At 37.1% G+C, this 24,638-nt stretch overlaps 2 protein-coding genes across 3 annotated transcripts in view; one reads left to right on the forward strand and one right to left on the reverse strand.

Annotated features, from left to right (window-relative positions):
• Positions 1-12,545, forward strand: part of CNGB3 (cyclic nucleotide gated channel subunit beta 3) — a 59,687-nt gene extending 47,142 nt beyond the window's left edge. Inside the window, exons 12-18 of the mRNA XM_064640542.1 lie at positions 887-1,046; positions 1,406-1,503; positions 2,547-2,630; positions 3,087-3,205; positions 7,618-7,764; positions 10,163-10,343; positions 11,442-12,545. Of these exons, the coding sequence (XP_064496612.1) occupies positions 887-1,046; positions 1,406-1,503; positions 2,547-2,630; positions 3,087-3,205; positions 7,618-7,764; positions 10,163-10,343; positions 11,442-11,675 (1,023 nt within the window). The 3' untranslated portion in view covers positions 11,676-12,545. The remainder of the gene's footprint in view (positions 1-886; positions 1,047-1,405; positions 1,504-2,546; positions 2,631-3,086; positions 3,206-7,617; positions 7,765-10,162; positions 10,344-11,441) is intronic.
• A 2,175-nt stretch (positions 12,546-14,720) lies between these two features.
• CPNE3 (copine 3) overlaps positions 14,721-24,638 on the reverse strand; it is a 28,749-nt gene continuing 18,831 nt past the window's right edge. For both annotated transcript variants that reach the window (XM_064649544.1, XM_064649555.1), the window contains 8 exons: positions 23,467-23,553; positions 22,837-22,896; positions 21,767-21,900; positions 21,257-21,311; positions 21,104-21,155; positions 20,326-20,459; positions 18,917-19,153; positions 14,721-17,509 (listed from right to left, as the gene is read on the reverse strand). In XM_064649544.1, the coding sequence (XP_064505614.1) occupies positions 17,399-17,509; positions 18,917-19,153; positions 20,326-20,459; positions 21,104-21,155; positions 21,257-21,311; positions 21,767-21,900; positions 22,837-22,896; positions 23,467-23,553 (870 nt within the window). In that variant the 3' untranslated portion in view covers positions 14,721-17,398. The remainder of the gene's footprint in view (positions 17,510-18,916; positions 19,154-20,325; positions 20,460-21,103; positions 21,156-21,256; positions 21,312-21,766; positions 21,901-22,836; positions 22,897-23,466; positions 23,554-24,638) is intronic.

Consider the following 24,638-nt stretch of genomic DNA (forward strand, 5'->3'; position numbering starts at 1 on the left):
TGAAAGCCTCATTCCCTAAGAAGATTTTGCAGATTAGTTTTTGCAACCAGTGTAGTCATTTGCAGACTCAAACTTTAAAGCTTAACACACAAATTGCTTCATTGCAGTTTGTTTGTTATAGTTCCTGTTTACAAAGAGCTCTTAAAATAACTGAGTTATTCCTGGTTTAGCACACTTGCTTAAATATTGTTATTCCCATTGCAATCAAATGCATCCTTGTAATAAAGAGCAACACGGCTGAATCCTTGACGCTAATCCTTGGCAGCTGCCAGATGAAGCTTCCAGATTCCACTAAAAACACATTTAAATACTTCAGCTTTTGAAGATGGAATATCTATGAACACTAAATCATCCACTTTCTAAAAACTGAATTACATTTGTGTTGAAATGTTCAATAATGTTCCTGCACTAAAAACTTTTAGGTCAGCTTTCAGCTCACAGTACTTAGGATTGATCTCTTAACTACTTAAACAGTGGCACAATCTCAGTTCTAATGGTGTCAGATGATGTTATTATAGAAATTCAGCCCAGTTTGCTTCACTTCTGACTTGCATTGCATGCCAAATGCAGAATAGCTTTATTATGGATTTTTAAGAAAAGCATTATCTATAATTTTCATCCATGTCCAGAAATATGAGACAGAAGAATAAGCTAAACCCCAGAAATGATTCCTCTAAAACCATAATTACACTTTCCAACACAATCAGATTAAATCTGTAATGCTTCTGAAAGAGCGGATGAAGCACCTATTCAAAACATGCAGCTGAATGTATTATTATTCAGTGATTTTGCAAACAAGTGTTTCATTATTTTTATATACTGTTGGAAAGATATTAAAATCAAGACTATTTTTGCTGAAATGTGTAACAACAACTGATGTTTGCAGATGAGAGATGTAATTGGAGCAGCAACAGCAGGACAGAACTACTTTCGTTCCTGTGTGGATAACACTGTCTCCTATATGAACACTTATTCTATTCCAAGATTGGTCCAAAATCGTGTTCGAACTTGGTATGAATACACATGGGACTCTCAGGGAATGCTGGGTAAGGATTTACAATTCCAGTTATTTAGCATGCCCAAGTGAAAGTGTATAGATACAGGTATAAGGTAAAATTCACATTTCTCCTTTTCTGAATTACATGCGGGAAGTGAGAGGAGGCTGCTCAACTTACTTTGGGAAAAAAGGAAACTACAAAGCAATATGACACTTACTACTTCACAAATTCAATTCATTAATATAATGTTCTGGTAATAATTTTAGACAAGATATATTAAACATCTTAGTAAAAACCTATTAGCAGCTTTCTCACGTGAACTCATAAATAGCTCCATTAAGTTATTTTTCTGTACAAAGCTCATTTTTATGGACATTCCTCCATTCTTCCTTTTTTTTTTTTTTCAGATGAATCAGAATTACTGGAGCAGATGCCAACAAGAATGCAATTAGCCATCGCAATTGATGTGAACTTTGCCATTGTCAATAAAGTGGACTTATTCAAAGCAAGTAATTTTACAAAAGAATGCAGAAATGGGTGGTATTCCTGAGACAGAAACCTTGTTCTGTGCATCTTGCAATACTTAAGGACATGTTCGTAAATACGCAAGGCAAAATAAGTCTAAGAAATGTCTCAATTAATGGCAAATAAAGCCAAGTGCCTGCATTTGAATGTGGTTTTTTGTCAAGGCAGTGATTTTTAAAAAAAGTAAATAAGACTAAGACACAGTCCTGTTATGACAACATATTAAAGCTGATGGTATGGTCAGACTGTGAGTTAATTAATCTGAAGAGTCAGACATAGAATAATCTAATTTTTAGCACATTTCACCTTGCTGTATGCTGCCCAGCTCTGCCTGAAAGATCTCCCATGCTATGTGTTCTGGCAACATAACTTTCATGTAGTGAATGCTGCATTTTAGTAAGTTTTTGTCCAAAGGAGCTTTCTCTTTATTTATTATAGTAGTTTTCCGGAGCTGAAATTTAAATGTGTACTTAAAATTGGCTTTCTGAGACAAAACTAAGAAGACTCTGAATTTTTAGAAGTAGTCTTGACATAAAGGAAATTTGCTTATTAGGATATTTTTAAGAAATCACATGAAATATCTGTATAAATGTTACATGGTTGTATGGTTTTTCCACATTTCCTGAAGACATGGAATTCACAGATTTATACCAACATTTGATGTGATCTGTTTTTTTCTCCTGGATCAATAAAAAAAAATTCCCATAAGATTCCCATAACAGACCCATAAAGCTCTGATCATAACACTAACTGAGCTTCCACAGCAAATTTGGATGTACAGAAGCTCACTTTGTAAAAAATGAAAAGATGTTCCAGCCATAGAGAACTTTATAAGTATTTGAAATAACAACCCTCAGTCTTTTCTCAGCTCTAATAGCTGATCTTTATGATGATTTGAGTTTCCATTCCACTTATTAATCCCTTGGTCATTCCTATATTGTTGGGCTTTGAAGCCAGTGTAAGCACTAATAGTCGCTTTTGCTACTGAATTAACGGAGCAATCAACTCTAACTATTTTAACAGGGCTGTGATACCCAGATGATATATGACATGCTGCTAAGGTTGAAATCCATTGTGTATTTACCTGGTGACTTTGTCTGCAAAAAGGTGAGCATTTTTGTCTTGTTGAAATAATAATCATATTACATAAGAAAAAGAGTTCATATATTGGTCAACAATGTCTTTAAATAAAATGAATCCTAACTGAATTAAGACAGCATAAAAGTAAATAAGGTATTCTGTGTAATAACAAATATGCTCTCAAATTTTACACACACAGTAGGGAATAAAACCCTGTTGGAACCACCTCCTGCTTGGATGCATGTTGCATCTCATCCTACTCTACCAAGGAGATGCTGCATGCAGGCTTGGAGGACCAAGTGAAGAGACAGGAAGTTCAAGTCCATACATTTTCAGTCCTGGCTACACTGTTGCAGCCTTTTGACTTTTAAGATGAAATTGCTGCTTTGCCTCATAATATTGGTAAACCTGGAAACTGGCATATTGTTCTAACAACAAAAAACACTGCTAAAACATGGGCTCTTTATGTGTTTGTGTGCCCAGGGAGAGATTGGCAGAGAGATGTACATCATCAAACAGGGTGAAGTTCAAGTCCTTGGAGGTCCTGATGGTACAAAAGTCCTGGTTACACTAAGAGCAGGAGCTGTATTTGGGGAGATCAGGTACGTTCATCACTGGTTTTAATACTTTCTTTGGAACTAGTCAAGTAATCAATGGTTGTTTAACTTCTCTGTGGTAAGCATGACAGCTACCATAGAGAGGCTCAAAAGTAAGTAGGATCAACAAAGAGGACACTGAGCAAGGAGATGAAGGTAAGGGAAGGAAAATCCAAGCAAAGCATAAGCAATAAATATGGCAAGATCTGAGACCAATGTTTTGGTCAATGTACACAGGGATATACAGACAAATTTCTTCTTTGGCACTTAAAAGATTTGACACATCTCCCTGTTACACTGTCTGCAATACAGCAGGACCAAATGCATTTTATTGCCTGTATAATGAGCCGAGGTGCCCTTAAACAGCAGAAGGCAAAGATGAAAATTAATTTCCCACAAAATCGATAAAAAAACCTAAAATAGCAAATAAAAATAGTTCATTTAGAGCTGAAGTAGGGATTAAATTGACGAAAATCAGGCATCCTAATTTGAAAAAATATTTATTTAAGAGCATACGACACAAGAAAAAAGCTGATAGACCATATTTTTTTTGTCTGAGTTTATCTGGAGGAGACATTTTTTTTCTGGTGGCTACAAATGTTTTTTATATTCTCCATGTGCTTGCTATGCAAAATCCATTAACTCTTATGTGCTATGTTCCCCAATGAGCCAATCAAGTGCTAGTTTTCAGGCACTGCACTCCCCTGCTGAGGTTGGCCCGAGGAAAACTAATAAAATACATGTGCTGCCACATGTGATAAACTGGATCCTTGGTTTCTTCCAGCTGCTTTCCTGTTACTGTTAATCCTCTTGCTGGTAGGTTTAATCTGCCTTTTGAAAAGCGGTAATCAGCTCTGTGTCAGGTTTACATTTGTCTTCTACTTGTGTCTCTGTTTGTAGTAGGGGAAACATTCTGTTTATCCAGTGATGTGTGTGCAGAACTTGCATAGACTTCAAGTGGAAAACATCTGATATATCCAATAGATAATGAACTTCTTCATTGAGTGGGAAAGTGAAACTATACCAGCTCTTTGAAAAAAGGTTATTTGGAGGTTATTATTTCTCTGTGTAACAATATACTACCCAAGCAAAGCCTCCAAACAAAAGGCTGCATTGTAAATTATGTGGAAAGGTTGAGAATGAAATCACCACTAAGGACTGAATAATGAAAAGACAAAAGGAAAAACTAAAGCAGCCCCAATATTTAACACACACATGGAGTGAGAACTTTATATTTTAAACTGAGAAATTATAATGATTGGTTTCAAAACAAGGAAGGGATTTTCACACTTTTGATCCGATACAGGTGAGTGCTTGTTTCCATGTGAAAACCACACAACAACTTTTAAAGATTCATTTCCCAATATCTGTTACTCTTTACATAATTGCCAATATGTCCAGGAAAACCCTCAGCAATGCTATAACGCTACACTTCTAGTCTTGTTTTATTCATCACTGACCTACTGCAGCAGTAAACTCATTCAGACACATGTAATTTGCATATAAAATGTCAGGCAGTGGATAAACTTGAGGAGAAAAACCGCAGTAACTGGCAGACATGAAGCACTAAGTGTATTGGTAGAGATATACTCTTCCTTGTGGCAAAACACTAGAAAATAATGAGTTTGTATTGTGCCTTTCTATGTAAGTTTTGTCAAGGTCTTCTGAATACAGAATACCAGAGGAAAATGGAAAAAAATATTTTTTAATGGAAGAAATACTTACTTAGGACATAGAAATTTTCCCCTCACTACATAGTGTGGTTATAGCCTGATATCAGGCAGATTTCCTTCTGATTGCCAATTCAAGATTTCTTTAGAGAAATACATCAGCTTCTTTCTGAGTGGTTTAAGTATATGATTGATAAAACACTTGCTATTTAATCTCACTCTGTTAAAAATGCATGTAAATGATGCTTAAAAAGTCTCCAGTGGCAAACGAATTGAAGAAAATAAAAACTGTGTATTTCAAAAAAATTCCCTGAATTATATTAGACTGCCAATGGAAGACTAATAATCAAACACGTCCTTTGCCAATTTCGTCCTTGAAAATTATTACAGAAAGAGATTAAGTAATAGGAGTTCCAATTAACATCCTGCCCTGCCTGCATAGATATCAGTTTGGGGAAGTAAAATAATTTCAGAATCAGAAGCAAACAGACTGTTGCCTTAATGAGAGCCTGTCAGCACACACAATTCACAAAGAGAGAAATTCAGTTATAACAACACTTCATTAGCCCAGAGAAAGTTACATTTTAAGCCAGATGTCCTCATTCATCCATTTACTGGTATTTTACTAGAGCTATTTCCTATCAGAAAATGGTAATTCTGGAAAAACTAAAACATTTCTCCATCTTATGTAAATTTTTGACAGGAAGATCCCTAAATGTTTGATCTCAGCTTTAGCTTTCAGCTGTTTTGTAATTTTAAACTTTATTTAAAAAATCAAAACTACCAGGAATATTTAGTTCTGTGAAAGATGACATTTTCCATCACTTTGGTCCAGGATTTCCCTCGAAGTGGTAGCTGCTGCTTTTCAATGAGTTTGCCCTTTGGAGCTTGAAATCCTGCTTGGAAGCAAGATTCAGACCTATTCCTCTTTCCTGACTTACCAGTTCTCTTCACAGGCACGGAGGTGCCAGGTTGAGCCACCACAACCCTGCACGTTCAGCTGATAACACACACCATTTCCTGATCTGTTCGCTAATTTCAATGAGCACCAGCTTCTTACAGAGATCAGCTATAAAAAGCAAATAGATAAGCTGGGTCATCACTTTGATAACTTAACAGCTTGAAAATTAATTTGCTAGCATAAGAATTCAAAAGTTATTAACTCATACTAATATTACAGCATTTCAGGCTAAGAACTGAAGTAAAAAACATTAGGTAAATAAAGCAAATTTCACAATTAAAATAGATATTACATTTCCAAGAACCATTGCAAGGCAAATGTATCTATTTTAAAATATTTAGTCATGTAACTATTCATACACTAACCAAAACAGATTCAATGCTGACATACATAACACTGATGATTCTTTTTGAGCAGAGACTGCTTTACTTGTAAAATTCACCTCACATCATCACCATAATGAAAAAGCTGATCGCTTTAGTCCTCATCTACCTTGATAAAATGAGCTTTCTGTTAGGAAAGCCTAAAAATGATTTTTCAATGACTTGTTGAGAAATGATTCATCAGAGCTCAAAAGCTGTTTGCAATTTTCTTTAGTTGCTTTTCGTGTTATGCAAAGAGTTTTATTCTATCTCAAGAATTGTACAGAATTGTTTAAAGAGAAGACATCAAACTGTATTTTCAGCTTGAGTTCATATACTGATTGCTGTCTTGGCTTGCAGAAAAACACTCTTTGTGTGCATGTAAAAACAGCCTTGCACACACAGTTGCAGAGATCTCCTACTGTCCTTTATAAATTAAATATATTATCTGTATGATGCAATATTTAGAAATGTGTTCTAGAAATATATTTAATATTAAAACAAATACTTATATAACTTTGATTAATATTTTAGATAGGTATCAATTCTTGTTTTAATGGGCTCAGACCATTTTTTTATTAATAATTTCAAATTGAGATAATACCAAAGGTTGTCTAAAAATATTAATTCACTGGGAAATCTTCAAGGGAAAAATTTTAGGGTAGATCTTGAATACAGCGATGGAGCAATTTTAGTACTAAGAGCAGAATGCAAATTCTCTTGCTTATCACCACAGCTGAGAGGCGAAGTCTCTTCATTTGTTTAATGCAAGATGAAAAATTTAATTGTTATTTGGACATATTTTTTTTGTTTTAAGTATCCTTCCTATGACCAACTGCTGCTGGCTAAACTGGTCTAATGCCTTACTTTCAAAACAAACCCCCCCTCTTTTTCTGGCAGACACATTTGTAAGTGTCAGTCTGGAAGACCTTCCTAATCTGTGTCATTCAACTTGCCAACATTCAAACATGAGATATGTTATGTGAGAAAACTGAAAACCAGAGTCTGGCAGAAATTATTTACTCAAGAAAAATAAAATTCTTGGAGAATCATTCATTCACTGTAAATAAAGCTGGCCTACTTTTGATGTAAATAATTTTCAACAATAAAATTGAAGAAATGCCAAGTTCACATGAGGACTAAAACAAGTGCAGGCCTTGCTGTGGGTGTCTCTTAACACAAATGTCTCTGTGTAGCAAAACTTTTTACAGTCCTTAGCATCTACCTGACTGCCAGTGACAATTTGCCTTCCTGAGACAAGAACATATTTTTAATCCAAATTGTACAGGGCCTTTACAGAACATCAGATTGAACAGCCAGGTACATAAGTCAGCTTTACAATGACTTTAATGGAGAACCACTAGCAAAGAGGTTCCTCACCAGGGCAAGTAACAATGTGACTGATGATGTTTATTTTCATTCCAGCCTACTAGCTGCAGGTGGAGGAAATCGAAGGACTGCCAACGTGGTGGCTCATGGTTTTGCGAACCTTTTCATTTTGGACAAGAAAACACTAAATGAAATCTTGAGGCACTACCCTGACTCAGAAAAGCTTCTCATGAAGAAAGCAAAGTATGTCCTAACAACAGTTTTTAAGTCATATCATTTAGTTTAAGCAGAATGGACGGTTGTGACTTCTAGACAAATTCCTTTTGTGGAAGAGTAAGAGATGTAAACACATTTGTATTTAGAGGTCAGATTAGCCTGGTATTTTATAGTGGAAAGCAGGGTCTTGGCAGGAATCCCAAGGGCTGTGTAAGTGTGGTAAGTAGAATGAAATCCTGAATGTAGTTGCCTTCTGCATCGTATTTAAGGTAACAAAACAAATAGGAGATAAGGATACATACCAGGACTCCTTACATAGTCAAGAAAGAAACTGCAGAAGAGATGTCAGTTAAGGAGTAGGTTTTCAAAGATGCAATAAAACACAATTCTACAAAGATATGCTTCAATGCACCCATAGCACTGTATGCATTTCCAAAACCTTATGCAGCAGTTAGGAATGGATTTAAAATAAGGCCCGACAAGATGGGAGTACACAGATTAGAAAGCTGTGCATTTTGTTCAAAAGCATAAAATTATGACAAAATTAGTACCTTGCTACATTGTAAAAGGTCCAAAAACTCAAAACAGTTTGTCGTCATTAGTATACTTCAGCACTCCTGTTGTTCTCAATTGTTGCCTTGAATTGCTATCAAAGGTTGGAAGGTTGGTCCCAGACTTGAAATTTCATCAGAGAAGACTAAACATAGCACAGGAGTGATATTTTGTTTCATGGAAGTGCTAGCAGATGGCTGTATTCAGCATGTTGCAACAGTTCTGGTTGTCAAACTACCTTGAGAATCATCATGCCCCTGAGGAACAAGGATCCTAGACACGGAACGTGCTTATTGCCCAATTTTCAAAACCAGCATCAAAATGTAGAAAAGCAGAACAAATCCAGTGCTCCATGGTCCCCAGAATTTATCTTTCCTGACTTTTCTCTAGCTTCTATTTAAACAGTAGTACGACCATCATTACTTGTTATTTCTCTCTGCCCCACATTACCTCTTCTGACTTCTTGCCCACTCTGATCATATTTTGCCAATCCATTAAATTCTGCTTCCACCAAATAGTCTTTCTCAACTGCAGAGCTTAATCATCCAGCCTTAGTACCTGCACTCCCATTTGAGCTCACAGCCCTCTCTAGATACCAGACTAAATACAGGATATTCTGTTTAATTTTAAACATATGCAGTACCTGCCCTGTGCTGAAGGTCAAGTATTTTGCCCAGTTGTCTAGGCGTCCACTAATTCTGCCAAAACTAGGCACCAAGAGGAAATGTGTGCACTGATTTGATAAGGATTGCAGTTATGTTCAGTTTTGGAAAGAAGTTGCCAGTTGCTTTGCCCTGGTAGGTTTACATTAGAGTTTTCTGGGGCCATCTGACAACTTTAAAAGGCTCCTGAGTTTATTTAAAAACTCAGAAGATTTATTCAAGCAAGAAATGTGTTCTGTCACCACCTGCCCGATACCCACCTCTTTACATAACAAAGCCATGCAAGTTGCTGAAGTGGACTTTTTTAATTTATGACAATAAAACTGAAAAAAAAAGTAAAAGCTCCACTTCTGAAATTACTCGAGTACCAAAGTAGATGATGCTGGAGAAAATTATAATATTATAGGATTTGCTGTATGACAGACTGCAGGTATAGTCCTTGTTCATAAAGAGCCTTAAGCCTTGCAAGGATAGAACAGTTGCCTTGAAAACTGTACAGTAATCTAATAGACACTGAAAGCAGGGGAACCCTCTGCTTTTCACTGGTTTCATCTATCTCAGATCTGTCATCAAATCTTTACCCTCGACATTCATTCTCACTTCTTGTCATTATGGCTGCAAACCAGTACAGCTACAGAATGGTGTGAAAATCTAGTCTGCCATATGATTGGCAGTAATGTTCATATCTTCAGGGTGTCGTCTTCTACCGAAGAAGACCAAAAATAAGTACCACTGTCTAACCTGACCTATGAGAGATGAGCCATGCTGGAATTTAGTTTGGTAAACTATTACTTCCACAAGTATCAGCTGGACTCCCAATGGAGCATTAAATGCTCTCTGAATTTGCATCCAGAAGTCCAGGTAAGAGACTGACACCTCAGGTATGGGGCACCCATCCCCCTCCACACCTCTTTTCTCCCTATAAAACTCTCATCTGCTTTGTGACACCTTAATTTGAGCCAGCACCTGTTTATTCTCCAGGATATAGATAAGCAACTCCAAATTTGAACAGTTTCCTCTAACTCTACCAGAGCCTGGGATAAAACCCTTACCATTTCCAGTTTTGCTCTTATCACTGGACCTGGGAACCAAATAAAGTTTGTCTGTAAAAGCAGCCAGATTTTCATGCATGAATGTGGCATTTCATCTTAGCAGGAACTTTGCTCCTTTTCACAGCACTGTTTTGTGTCCTCGTTCCCTTCCATCTCCAGGGTGCTGCTGAAACAGAAGGGGAAACCTCCTCCAGGACCACCAGTACAACAACCACGAGGCTTGGCCAGTCTCTTCGGGCAGAAACAGGAAACTCCAAAATTGTTTAAAGCGATGCTTGGAGCCAGAGGAAAAGATGGCCTTGCTAAGCTGCTGCAGCTGAAGAGACAACAAGACGCTGAGGTAAAGCCACAGAAAATAGAGTAGAATCTTCCAGGTGCTGAAAGATACTGGGAGGGCTTGGGCAGAGTAGATGAAAATTTAGACTTACTGCAATCAACAGCAAAAACTCCCAGTAGCTGAGATATAACCACTTTCCTAATCTCTGTAAACACTGATTCTAATATTTGGCTCAAATCTTTGTGAACCTGGACTCTATGCAGAGCAGAGAAAAAAAAAGTAAGCAAACAAAAATCCTCAAAGTCTATAAAATAGACTTTACAAAGGCCCCAAGGGCATCTGATCTTCTAATTTTACGTAAACAACAGTAAATACAGAAATGTCTTAACACAGTAATCTGATCCAGCTGACTCGGGCACATGGTGAACTTTCCAATTCAGTGTCAGGTCTCTGGTTGTTACAAATCCTGAAGACAAAATGTAAAGCGTAGCCCACACAGACAAAACTGATTAAATCTCTAATATATTGCACTTATGAGAAAACTGTTATTTTAACTGATAAAAAACAACTCCAACATTATACTATATTCTGAGAAATGAACCTGCTCAGTTCTACATATTTACCCAAAGTTGACAGAATCCTTTTCTTTACAGCTGAACTGGCTGGGGTTTTATTTAAGTTAAATAAAGAACTTACACAAATAATTACAACACTATGATTAGAGCAGAAACATTGCTCAGTTTAATGTTACTTGTGAACTTAATTGCAAATAGTCTTGGCCAAGGAACTGGGGCTGTGGGTAGTATGCCAAGATTTATGTAACACTTTTTCTTTCTCCACTAGTGTAAGTACATAAAGGAAAGCAAGACCTGAGGCAGGGTTCTGTGCCCCAAAACGGGCCTGTTTCATCCTGCTATATTAGTAAGAAGCAGATACTATCATTATCCACAACCTTTTCCTAGGTTTTACGCTGATATTCTAATTCTGAAATTACATTTCTCATTCAGAAACTGATTCTCAAGCATCTAAATAGAAATTTACATATGTTGCATACCGTTAATCACAGTTGCCATGCTGTGCCTTTCCATGGCATATACAAAATAGAACTACTTCCAGAATTTCTTCTGCGGTATTGGAAAACATTAAACTTCTTGTTTCTAGGAAGCTAAAGCTGAAACAGAGACTAAGCCTAAAGAAGAGGAGAAGATGCCTGAGAAGCCCGCAGCCTCCTCTGCACCCCCTGCTCCAAAGAGCGAGCCAAAGGCAGATGCTAAGCCTGCAGTTATGCAGAGAGTAACCAGTAAGGAGTCTCTGATCATTAGTATGTCACCATCCCCCAGAGCAGGAGAAGGAGAGATCCTTAAAGTTGAAATTAAAGAGTCACAAAAGAAATAGATGATGTTTTGGGCTCTGGCCCCATCTATTGTCTTGCTGAATTCAAGCTTCTGAATTCAGGGCTGGTGTGACTTTGCTATTGGGTACAGAAGATAAAAGTAGAGACTACTACTTCAGCTTCTCTTCTTTCCCTCCTCTCCTGGCACAATGGGACAAATAATTTACATTCTTAACCTTGAGCCTGAAGAGAGAACTGGTGTCCTAGGAATTAAAGCTTAGATTGCATTTCAGGACCACTTGTTTCTTGTTTGATCCATGCTCTCCCTTTTCTCTTCCTCCATCTTGTTTCTGCTTCTTCTCTTCCCTCTCCTGTTTATCCTTGCATTCTTATTGCTGTTCCTGTTGCTCAATTTGCTCTTAACTGTTGCATGTACTCTTTTCTATTTTTTCCTCTGGTTTCCCACAGTTATCCTTTTCCTTGCTACTGCCCTACTGTTGCTGAGGGTCCTTATGTTTTTCTCTACCCTTCTCTCTCCTACCCTTATACTTCTAATAAGTGACCTGGTTTTGTGACCAGCGTGGCTCAGAGCAGACAGCTGTGGTGCTGTGTGTTGGGATGTTTTAGCCTGGGACAGGGGACAATGTAACAAAACCATTGTCAAAAAACAAAATCACAAAATCCACAAGGGGGAAGCAGATTGCAGAATTATTGCCAGTCCTCTGAAAGCATAAACATCTGCTCCAGTTGTCTTTGGCAAGTAAACATGGGAAAGACTTAGATAGTCCACCCCACTGGGCTGTTGATCTACACGCTTGATCTTCTCAAGGGGTTGGGCCTGCTCTCTGAAGAGTAAGCAGTTGATACAGCTAACAAGCTGAAGAACTTTGATATCTAAACTAGCCACTTCAAAAATAAAGGCTATTTTATAAAAAGCAGTATTTACACTTTCTGGCTTTGTGGTGTGTACTTTCAACCAATGCTCCAATTGTTCACCTACATCACAGATCTTGACCGACGGTGCAAAGTGAAACCCATGTCTTTTGGGGCTGAGCTATATCATACCTGTGAACTACAGGTTTTATGAGTGCCACAGCTGAGAGGGATACAGCCTCCTAACAAGGAGCTCCCACACTGTCAGCCTTCTGCATCAACTCATCACAGTGCCAGATGCAGTATTAAACAAAAGGCTGAAGATATGTTTAAATTTAATTCTCAATTACTTTTTTCTCTTCCATGGGTTCGCATCTCCTCTCTCTCCCTATCCCCTTTCAGACCTCATTGGATGAACAGTTTTGTGAACTAAAAACATTGTGCAGAGGCTGAGCCAAGAAATTGTATGGGCAGGCTTCAGGGCTGACCAGCCAACCAAGGAATGCACCATGACAAAATTAAGCATTCACTTTGCAAGCTATATATGACTCTGCAGGCTACACATTCTGTACATCTGTACTTTAGAGAAGTTGAAAGGCTTTAATCAAAGAAAAGGTTGGCAGCTCAACCAGAATCAGCTGGAAGTTTGCCTGAGTAAAAGCTGGGTGACTAAATTCTGTATGTTACTTATTCCACAAATGGAGTATTTGACATGTATATGACAAAAAAAGTATATGACAAAAACCCAAATCTCTTTCAAAAATAAAGTTCTGCTGCATTAGCAGTGAGATGAATGTTCCACTGCTATGTGGGAACATCTTTATTTGTGTATTACTTGTTATTTAATACATAAAATGACATCAAAACAGAGAAAATTTAACGTTACGTCATAAAGAATTACCCATCTATTGCACATCCAGGAATGACTCAATGAAATCTCAAAATCAGAAATACTGCAGAACTGTTTCACAAATGAGGCCCTCTACGAATAATAACCACCTATGAATTAATTACAATATATAGTTTCACTTTTTTTTTTGAGATTTGTCAAAACATCATGTAAAAGGGAAAAAAAATTGAACTCCTCATATTTTAACACTTTTATATTAATGAGTAAAGCTTGCTGTCATTCATTGCAAAAGAATTTATTCCCTTCTGCCTACACAAATGTTACCAGGTAGCTTCAGACATTTTCTCTGCGGGTGTATTTAAGTTCATCAGTCCCAAAGTAAGGGCTGAGGCTGCAGCAGCGAGCGCTACACTGCAGTGACAGAGCATCCCACAAATTGCTGCTTTGCTACAGCTCATAACTGCCCAGGACTGCAGGAAAGCCTGACAGTTCTGTCTGCATGATTATCAAGTTACACAGCTCTTGAGTTCCTTAGAACCAAAATCAGTGCAGAAGATTGTGGCCACACAGAAGTAACATCCCTCTGGTTTTCTCTGACATCCTACTTTTCTGTTGTTGGAGTATTTTCCCCTTCCCAAAATTCCTCCATTTTTAGGGGGTGGGCAGGGGCAAGAAAGTTCCATGAATCCAAGTTGCAACTATTTGTAGTGGCAAAAAGCCAGAAGGAATGACAAGAAAGGTCAAGATGTAAGCTGTAATAAATCCTTTCACAAACTAATTCTACCCTGTAGATTCTTGACTGGAGATTCTTGACTTGGAGAAGCCAAGTGAATTACTCTAGTGCACTTAGAAGACACAACTCCCAGTTATCAAAATTGACTCAGGCTCTGTACAGCATCGAATTCTGCTGCAACATTATGTCTCCAATATCTCTGTTTCCCAATAAAGTACCTCACACTTGAATACACTTGAATGTAAAGAAACTGAAGGATGGAATAGGATGTTGTATTTGAAAAGTACAAATAATCAAATCTCCATGCCTCTCCAAATAAAATGTAGACGCTGTTCTGAAAAATTTTTTTGAAAACCTGATAATAGTTGTATGAAATGGCATGCATGGGAGAACTGTAATGTGGCACAGAGCATGAAACAGTTACAGCTAAAACTGTCCAGTTTCAGAATATCTTCTTGTTAAAAGCCAATGTAAGATGCTTTATAAAACAAAACATACACTGCAGAGTCATAACCACTAAATGAAAAGGCATTTTTCCTCATATCTGATGATACTTGTTATAAATCTGTGGCATAGTCACCACAGGAATCACAAAAGCAGCATTCAGCACTACACAGAAAATGCTGAAAAAAAAAGCACAACAAAACAGTATACTGAAATTATCATTTTAATGCATAGGGTATTGCAAATCAATTAACTTCATCAGAACTGAAATATATAGAAAAGTAAAAAAATTCTGGTTACAGGTTAGCTCTCTGCTGTACATATTTATATTACGACCAATAAATGGCGAAAAGCATCCGATGACAAAGACTGCCATACATCACTTTTATCACAAGGTGGTGCCAGTGACCTACAAGCACATTCACTTTACAAAACTGATAGTATTTTGTCATTTAGCTTTGTCATTCTCAAGCTAATAACTCAGTTTTTACACGTAAAAATACATTAAAAATAATAATTAAAAAAAAAGGCAAAACAACACAGTAACTACCTTTCCCTTTGACTCAATCTGCTGCATATTTTGATTCAGAATATTGCTTCAGTCTACCTTGGAAGTTTTCAACAGGCATTAGCTGTACATCTCTAAGAGAAGTTATACCTGGAAAATGGTTCTTGCCGCTATCAGGTCTGAAACACTTATTTAAATGCACTTCCATGGCAACTTAAAACAGAATTGATAACAGAACTCAGATGCAACATTATATTTTTGGCAGACAGCTCAGAGGAACTTCAGTAGTATCCTGTAATCCTATCAATAGTACCCATCCACTTCAATTAATCTAGATAAAGCATTAATACTGCATCCAGTTAGCTCTGTACGGAGCAGGTAGCTGTGAAACAGTTTACTGTTCCAAAATCATACACTCTCAATTTGCAGCAGTGTGATTTAGGTTTATTATAACAACTTCCTTGATCTTAGTATTTTGTGTTGCATATTTGATATGGCACTTCATTATAATTTATATATAAAATAGTAACAGATTTGCACTACACTGATAAAAAGATGATTATAGATTTTTTACATAAATACATGAATTACATTTTTTTTAAAAAGAGCTTGACTTAATATGAAACACAATCTCTTCCTTTGTATTCCACTATTGAAAGCATTTAGGATCCCCTTCCACCAAGGAAAATAGAATGGAGATAACATATCCATTCATGATTGATTGATAACTGTCAATTATCTTGTATAAGACAATCTCAATACATATATCTTTCAACCATCAATGTTAATGTGAATTCAGATTTTTACAGGATTATATCTGTAAAAAAAAAAAAAAAAAGAAACAAACAAAACCTACACAAAGCAGGTCCAGCAACCAAAAGTCACATACACCGCGAGTTGGTAAGTCACATACATGATGACCTGGTGCAACCTTGAGTGTCCAAGTGTGCTAAATTTAGCATTAGTCCATTCTGTTCTTACATGAAATCAGTTGGAAGCCTAACTCTAAACCACTTCAAATGTGAAACTGCAAAATTAACGTTCAAGATTGGCATTTCAAAGTGATAAATGTGACCTTTTACACCCACTTATGTTACACACAGTGACAGGATCAGAAGAAATCCTCAGCAAGCAGTATGCAACTGGGGGACAAGAAAGCTTCCACTAAGCAAACAACATGATTTACACGTGGTATAACTGATGAAAACTCAAGTCAACAAAATGAACCAGAAATTTGTTTGCCCTAGAGAAATGCAGTATGATTAGGATTAGGGCTTAGAGACTTGACTTTCTTATGTCTTCCTAAAGGGAGGGAAGAGGGAATATTGGCTTTTTTGTAGGCACTTTTCATTGGTAGGCTCATGAAAAAGCAGCGTGACCCAAAATATGACAAAAATAGATATAGGTAGCACTTTGAAGAACTGCCTTTGCCTGAAAATATACAGTCATAAATCAGATAAGAAACTTTTTAAGCAAAAAGTGGATTCCTGTTTCACAAAAAGTCTTTTGAAGATCAATAGTCATGACTGCTCTTTGGGGGGGAAAAAAACTCAAAAGAAAACCCTTACCAAAATAAAATCCAAAGTTTTCATTTTCCAGTACACTCCACATTAAAACACATCGTACAGCCCTTACAGTAGTAGCCTCTAAGGTCAATAGCATTCTTTTGAGATGTTTGAGGTTTACCTTGATTCATCCTAGTTATTCCCATACTACCGTAAGAGAAGGCATACTATTAAAGAATATACACTTTAATGGCTTCTTTGGTTCATGTTCACATAGCCCTGAATCCCAGGCACTGGCCAAAGGCACTGAAGTGGCAAATGTGAAGCCAGTGTGCAAGGAAGGCCTTTACGCTCTGAGGCACTTGTCTGATCATGAAACTCCCGTGACAAAATTTTGTTATAGACACAGAAGCCTGAAATATTCCAGATTTGTTCAAGCACATGTTTTGGTGGGGATATACCCTCTTTTCTATTTCAGATTGGTTTTATGATCACTGAGAAACTGCAGTACTCAGTGCTGACTCCACACAAAAGTAACTGAACACTCCCACTGGCCATATTTATCAAACAGGCAGCTCTTCCACTTTCAGCCATTCTCCCTCTTCTCTCTGCATTTTCAACCTCTTTTTTCCACTCTTACTTTTCAAAACAAAATGCATCCATGTAAGCACTATCTCTCAAATCAACAGCAAATATTAACACCATTATAATTTTGGCCCTTAAAAGGCACACTTGGCAAAGTGATTTCTAGCTAACAGACATTACCATACAGAGGCATTGTGTACATGTACACAGAAGTATCTTGAGAACTAAAGTCTGTAGATACAGCAAGCAAAGCAAGCATAAAGTCTCAGGTCCTCTGCTCAGCCCATTCACTTCGCAGCAGGATTGTTAGGAGGTTGCAGTTTGTAGGTGCTGAAGTAGTTCACCACTTGCTGAGGGACTTCTGCCAGGACACACTGCGCCAGTGCTTCTTTTGGAGACTTATAAAAAAAGAACATCAAGTTTCAGTTTCCATCAGCTGTTAACAGAGATGCTAAGACAAGTAATAAGCACCTCCTCTACTCGGCCAATTTAAAGTCTGACATTATACAAAGGACTCTACACAGTGCCCTTGTGTGACAGATGAAAGCTTCTCTGATATCTTTACCTTCTCACTCCTGTTACCAGAAATCAGATGGCTTGTTTCATCAAAGTAACAAGAGCTGAGTGCACAAAAGGCTGCCATGTCTGAAGGTACCTTTTTTCATATGAAATATACAGTGCAGACATCAGATTTCAGCCATGTAAACATACTTCCACTATCTGATTAAGATGACCCTTCAGGGACTTGTCTAAATCTGCAATTTTTTCCACCAAGTTTCAGCCACAGTAACTGTATTTTTTTAATCAAGCAGTTCTTCTGGAGATACTGTTTTTACTGTAAGACTAAGTGTATGGGGGAAAAAAATCCCTTTTTCTAGAAAATGAAAGCATTTGAATATATAATTTTATACTGAATATGGACGCTAGTTAATCTTAACCCAAGTGCATTATTTGGCAAGCATATTCTACATTGATTTTGCTCTCCTTCTTCGTTCAGTTTGCCTTGAGTTGCTCTGAGATTAAACAATGAACAGGTATCAAAAGTAAAAACAAAAACACAAAGGCAAAATAAGATGTAAGGAGTATTAACAGGGTTAGTATTAAGATACAAAACAAAATTAGAACATATTACAATAGAAATAAAATTATTGATCTTCCCCATCCTGAGGAAATTTTGGTGTTTTTTATTTTAATCAACAGTTTCAAACCATATGACATTTAAAAGCAGTCCTCAGTTAGCCTTCACATATTTTAATGGCTTTTACAGAAATTAAAAAATGTCAGGAGCCCGTTCTTTCATCACTTTTTTTTTTTGCATATTTGCTTCAATGAAAATGAAAAGTATCACCACTACTGATTATGACCTCCATGATTCAGCCTTGAATTTTAACACTGCACTAAAATGTGAGACTAAGACACATTCACAAAGGGGCATCCACTAGAAAAAAAAATTACCATAAGAACAAAACCACAGTAAGTTCTTTCTCCCAAATTAAAAACACATCCATTTTTTTAATCAAGTCTGAGAGAGTTTTACAAAGGTCGTTTGCCTGCAGCAACTAGTCAGAAAGTTGCTGGGACCAGAAACAGAGTCTTTTTAAAGACAAACCAGCTCACCTAATGGAAATTCTACAGATGTTGAAGTCTTCTGTTCTTTGTTTGTTTTTCTTTTTTACCATTTGATAAAGATTTATTTCAGAGTTCATCTTGGAGACACTACAAAAGCTTAGGACTATATGTAGGATATCCTAGCAAACTCAGATACCTCTATAATATTTATTAAGTATAACATTAAGATTACTTACATTTTGGAACTTCCGGAACGGCACAAACTGAACAATGTCTCTGACAGCTGGTTCTCCTGATGAGGATCTAAGAACTCCATCGTCACCATCAAGAAACTCCATAGCATCGAAGTCTGCTCCTCCAACGCCGACAATGATAATGGACATGGGCAATTTTGAAGCATTAACTATGGCAGTTCGAGTTTGATCAAGGTCTGTTATCACACCATCCGTTATGATCAGAAGTATGAAGTATTGCTGTCAATCAATAAACAACGTGTTATGGTAAAGAAATAGCAAACATCTAGGCAAGTACACTTAGAAAAATGCACATACAGACTACATATTGTTACTTTGAGCACATTCAATGCACTCACTGAATTTTACAATCAAACATCTAAGTTGGAGTCAGGCTTCATCTGTACGGTCTGAAGAAATTTTTAGGGACAGCATAATCAATCTTTTAAAGGAAGTCATTTTTAAAAAGAAGTCATCTTTAAACAGTCACCTTCCAAAAACCCAATGGTATCACCCTTCTCCTCTTCAGAATCTCCACACAAACCAACAGTTAACCTCTTTTCCAATTATTTTTCCTGAGATAGAAGGCAGTTTATTGAGGTTTTGGACAGATAACGCCTGTAAAACTTGTTTCCCCTCTGGTGTATCAATACCTTTATGAAACGCTATCCTTGACTTCATTATAGCATCCTGAAAATACTAAACCACACCTTTTTGTGCTGAAAAAACATCATGGTCATTTTCAAATTCTTTCAATCACATTTTCTACATGCTTTATGAAGTTTACTACCAAGGTATCTGTCTGAGACTGAAATGGTTAATGGCTTAAACACTGTCATGATCACCCAAAGACACTTGTCCACTGTAGAAAACTGCAAAGAAATAGCTGCTCATCTACAGAAGCCCACTCCTCCCTGAATATGCCTACTAATTTGGACAGTGAAAGGACCTAAAGCTTTAGAGTACAGACAGTTAATTATCTGTGTTGGTACATAGGTGTCAGGAGCTTTATCATCCATTTCTTTACTGCCTTAGTTAACTCTCAGCTATCTGATGTGAAACAAGATCTAGCTGATTTTTCTCAGCTGAGATTAAATCACTCTTTTGTGTGTAAAGGCTTAAATTAGACTTTAACACCTGTATAGTACTGCAAGAACTTTGAACAGAAGATACCATAAAGATATTGTGCATTTTAAAGTTGATATTTCAATTCTGAAGAGTTAATTTAGTTAATTTATGAGAGGGCTATTGTGTACAATCTGCAAAAAAACAGTAGCTTTCATCTTGTTTTAAGAGTAACAAACACTAATTCACAAGGCAAATGACCAGCTGTTGAAACAAGATTAAAGGAGAAAAATAGAAGGGAAATAAAAAAGTAAGAAAAAATACACATGGTATGATAAAGAACTCACAGATGCTGTTTGCTGTTGTGTAGCTGCAGCAGCAAATCTTGCCACATGATTTATAATTGGAGAAAAATTTGTTGGTCCATATAACTTCACTTGAGGAAGACAAGCCCGATATGCATCAACAATGCCTTGGATCCCTAGAGAACAGAAATGAATCATATTATTTTTTTCATATTGGAATTGGGACACTTTGAAGCACTCAATCTACCTAAAGTTGTATAAATTACTTAACTGAAGAGATAACACAAAGATTTAAAACTAACCATGATGAAAAAAATAAGTGATTCATGAACAATGGAGACTTTCTGCTTAACCAATGCTTAAGGACCATATATAACATGAATGGCTTTACGTGAACAGAAAGGCCAAATACTGTATGCTGAAGTGCATGTAACTGAATTACAACAGTTCTCTTCATCTGGCAGCTTGTGGTAGTTAGTAGTGTGACCAGAGACACCACACTGAACAGGCATTAGCAGCATCACACTCAAACCAGAATACTCCACACCAGCAGTGAAATACAGTAGCTTGACAACACGAGAGATCTGTTCCCAGCCCTGTGCCCCAGCTGTTTAAAACACTTCTTTCACAAATCATTACAGAAGACAGATGCAATGCTATTTCTCATAACTAGGAAATTGGTCATATAATTGTTTCCTGCCACATGATTAAACTAATTATGTAATTAGAACCACATGCTTCAGTTCACTTGTCAAGAGTTTTTACCCCTTCACCTTAGCCATTTCATTCTCTAGGTCTGATCTTACTTTCTCAGACTTACCACTACAGAATGGGTTTGAAGGATTAAAATTGATTGGGAACTCATGAGACACCTGTCAATACACAAAAGACATAGTCAGGACTGTATATACAGTCTCCTCCTGAAGTAAGTTCTTTCAGCTGTCTTAGGTAGTGCATTTACATATTCCATTACCTGAAAGGAAGGAGGAATTTGTGCACCAAACCCAAAGGCTGGAAACATCTTGTCTCTAAAAAAGCAATTTTAAAGAAAATTAAGTCAGTGCCTTCCTTTAAAAGCTGCCATAGTTCAGTAAGTTTCACTAACAGTGCTACTTTTCATCACTAAAAATGCTCTTTATTAAGAGGCAAAATTAAAAATGGAAGTTCCCCCTTCTAATTGTTGCTAGGATCAAAACTAGTCTTTAGCACCAAATCAGCAAGAATGAAATAATTTATTTAAATCAATGCTGCTCTTTACATCACAGACGAAAAGCCTTGCTTGTCTGCTGTAAACACAAGTTTATGCCTGTGATTATATGATTGTGCAGTGATTATTATTTTTAGCTCTATATTTTAGCTCAACAGTTTCATTCCAATATATCTGCAGGCACCTTCAACACTGGTTTAATAAACTACCATAAAAATCTATAGATACCTTAAAAAAAGGGAAAAAAAAAGACCTAAACAAAAATTTAACACTTACGCATCATAATCCTGAATGACCATTCCTACAGACCAAATGGCTGTTAGGTATTCATTAACTCCATTAGGGCTGAGGTAATGCAGAGAGTCCGGAGAGCGAGGGTCTCCATTGGAGCCTGTAAAATCTATCCCCACCTGTCAAATGCAATATTTAAGTCTGATTGCTGTTAGAGCTAAAATTATTTTTCATGCCTCTGGCAAAGCCAAAGTGAAAATCATGGAACAGTTGAAAACAGTACTTAGGAGGACATCTACAAATCTAACAGGCACAACACTTAGATTCAGCTGTCTTGAATATTAACACTTAAAACAATGTCACTACAAAACCAGCAAAAGCTCTGCATCTCTTCAGAAGGGCTGAAACAACTTTCATCTGAATCACAGAATCATAGAATGGGTTGGGTTGGAAGGGACCAAAAAGATCACCTAGTTCCAATCTGCCTGCCATGGGCAGGAACAGCTTTCACTAGACCAGGTTGCTCAGACCTCCATTCAACTTGCCCTTGAACACTTCCAGGGATGGGGCATTTAGAACTTCTCTGGGCAACCTGTCAGGTTTTCACTGTGTTTACTTTCAGTTACTATTCACGGCAGCTCTTCAAAAGCTGGTAAAATAATTTCATTCTGTATCTTGCTACATACATCTTTCCTCTCAGAAGTACAACTAGTCAGGCACCACAGAAGCCTAGAGTTCTCTCTCTGACTTCAATGGGTCTTCTCTGCTTTGGTGATGAGGCTTATTACTAGGGTGAAGACATCTCACTGTTATTTGTGCTACATTTGGTTCACAAATTACATAACTTAAGGGTCCTAACCCATATGATGACCTCTGTATGTTGCTTTCAAAGAACTGTAAATTTCTCCTTGGTCTCAATCCACACAGCTTAGCTAGTTCCTAACAAACATAACTACAGGTACTTTGTGCCATATGTAAAGAAAATATTTCTCTCTAAACACAGTAGATGCACTCTGGTAAAATACAATCATCAAATGAAGAGCACAGGCAATCAATTCTGTATTTCAGTCTGTTCCAAAACCCAAAAGCTACTTCATATAAATGACTTAACTTACTGTGAAATTCAGCTGACACCCTCCCATGATGTAATCAAGGAATGTGCATTCTACAATGATCTAAAAATAGAAGAGAGAAATTTTGGTTTTTTCAATGGGAAAAAACCAGCAAGTATTATTGCAGCAACTTCTGAGGTTCTAGATTTGTTATCTTTACCATGAAAAGCACTAGTTTTACTCTATAGCTATCCTACCCACCTGCTGCAATGATATCAGCAGCACGTGCCAGCATTCACTCAGTGCATCAGAATCAAGCCTTTTACAAAATTACAGGCAGACAACAAAGCTGCTCCAAAAAGACTATCATTTATAAAACAACATATGACAGAGTTACACAATTTTAATTCACCATAAAACAGTGAGTTGGGAAATGCAGAGGTTAAGGAATGACCGTACAAACTGGTAAGTGACCTTTGCCATAGAAATGGCATCTTCAAGAGAAAGTGTGTGACATGGGAAAACGTGATTCAGCTGTCAATTTGTCTCCTTATATCAATCAGTCCCTTAAATACTTACTGTGTCTGGAACTCACAGACATTTTAAAGTTTCTTACAGTTTGAAGGTGAAGAGATATTAGATGAGAGTTGTTATGCTTTAAAACACAGAGTCATACCAGAATATATTACTGACCTCACAATGCTTAACGCTCACAATGCCAGAGTTTTTATAGTTTTTTTTCTTCTGTCTTTTCTTTTCATTGATGCACTCAAATTCAACCTGCATGAATGCAAATAAATACAACAAAGGCACTATAATATCATTTATGCAACAAATTTAATAATCCTTTATTCTAGGACTGGTACTTTGGGCTTGTATTAAAAATGCAGTTCATTTCACAATCAAGCAAAATTAAACCCAGCCTGCCCAATATCAGCAAGAGAAAAAAAAAAAATCATTATCAGGACAGAAATCCTCTCTTACCCAAAAGGTTAATAATATGTTTGTTTGGACAAAGAAATTCTGTACTGTTTTCTCTCTGAGGATTCTGCTAACAATTTGCCACTTGGTAAAGACATGGCAAATCAAGCAAAGCATCACTGTTTCCAGCAGCTGTGGCAGTAACGTATGAAATAAGAATTATAGGTTTAAGTTTTCCAAAATCACTTGTCGAGGCTTCACCAACTAAACCAATACCTTAACAATAGACAGCTAGCCAGGTTAAGCAGCTCCTGCCCTCATCAATGCTGCGTGATGGCACAATGCAGCGTGTCTGGTTCATGAACAGCCTGAAGCAGTATTCTAGACATGCCTTCTGGCTCACTGACAGGAACAGGTTCTGCTGCTTGGCTTAAGTTAATTTTTTACAAAGAGAATTTGCAACTGGTTTCAAGTGAAAAAAATGCACTAACAAGGTCAAGACTCGAGAAGTCTACATGCCTCTGCTTACCCTCTTTTTTTAGACATTTCACCACCAGCATCATTTCTATGTGATGGAAATTGTCTTTCAGGGACTTGCTTTTGTATTTTGTAATTTGGTGAAGTACTCACTAGTAACAGATACACAGCAGCATTGAGAATCCTTCAATTACATTTTATAATCCTCCAACCAGAGCTTGCTAACAGGATGCTTTGGGAAAAGATACACCTTACAGGAAGGAGAAAAAAACCTCCACACTAAGACCAGCAATTCTCCAGATAATTAAAAGCTTCCCATCCCTTTCAGGCATACAAGATCAGTTTTTTCAGCAACTGAGGATACAGTCACACCTATGCTTGCCTCAAGGAAACTTGAAGAAAGTTGTGCCAAATCTCCCATAGGTGCAACTGATGTCAGAATTCTGGGAGTAAACAAAGATCACACT

This window comes from Pseudopipra pipra, chromosome 1, assembly GCF_036250125.1.
Source record: "Pseudopipra pipra isolate bDixPip1 chromosome 1, bDixPip1.hap1, whole genome shotgun sequence".
Taxonomy (NCBI): Eukaryota; Metazoa; Chordata; class Aves; order Passeriformes; family Pipridae; genus Pseudopipra; species Pseudopipra pipra.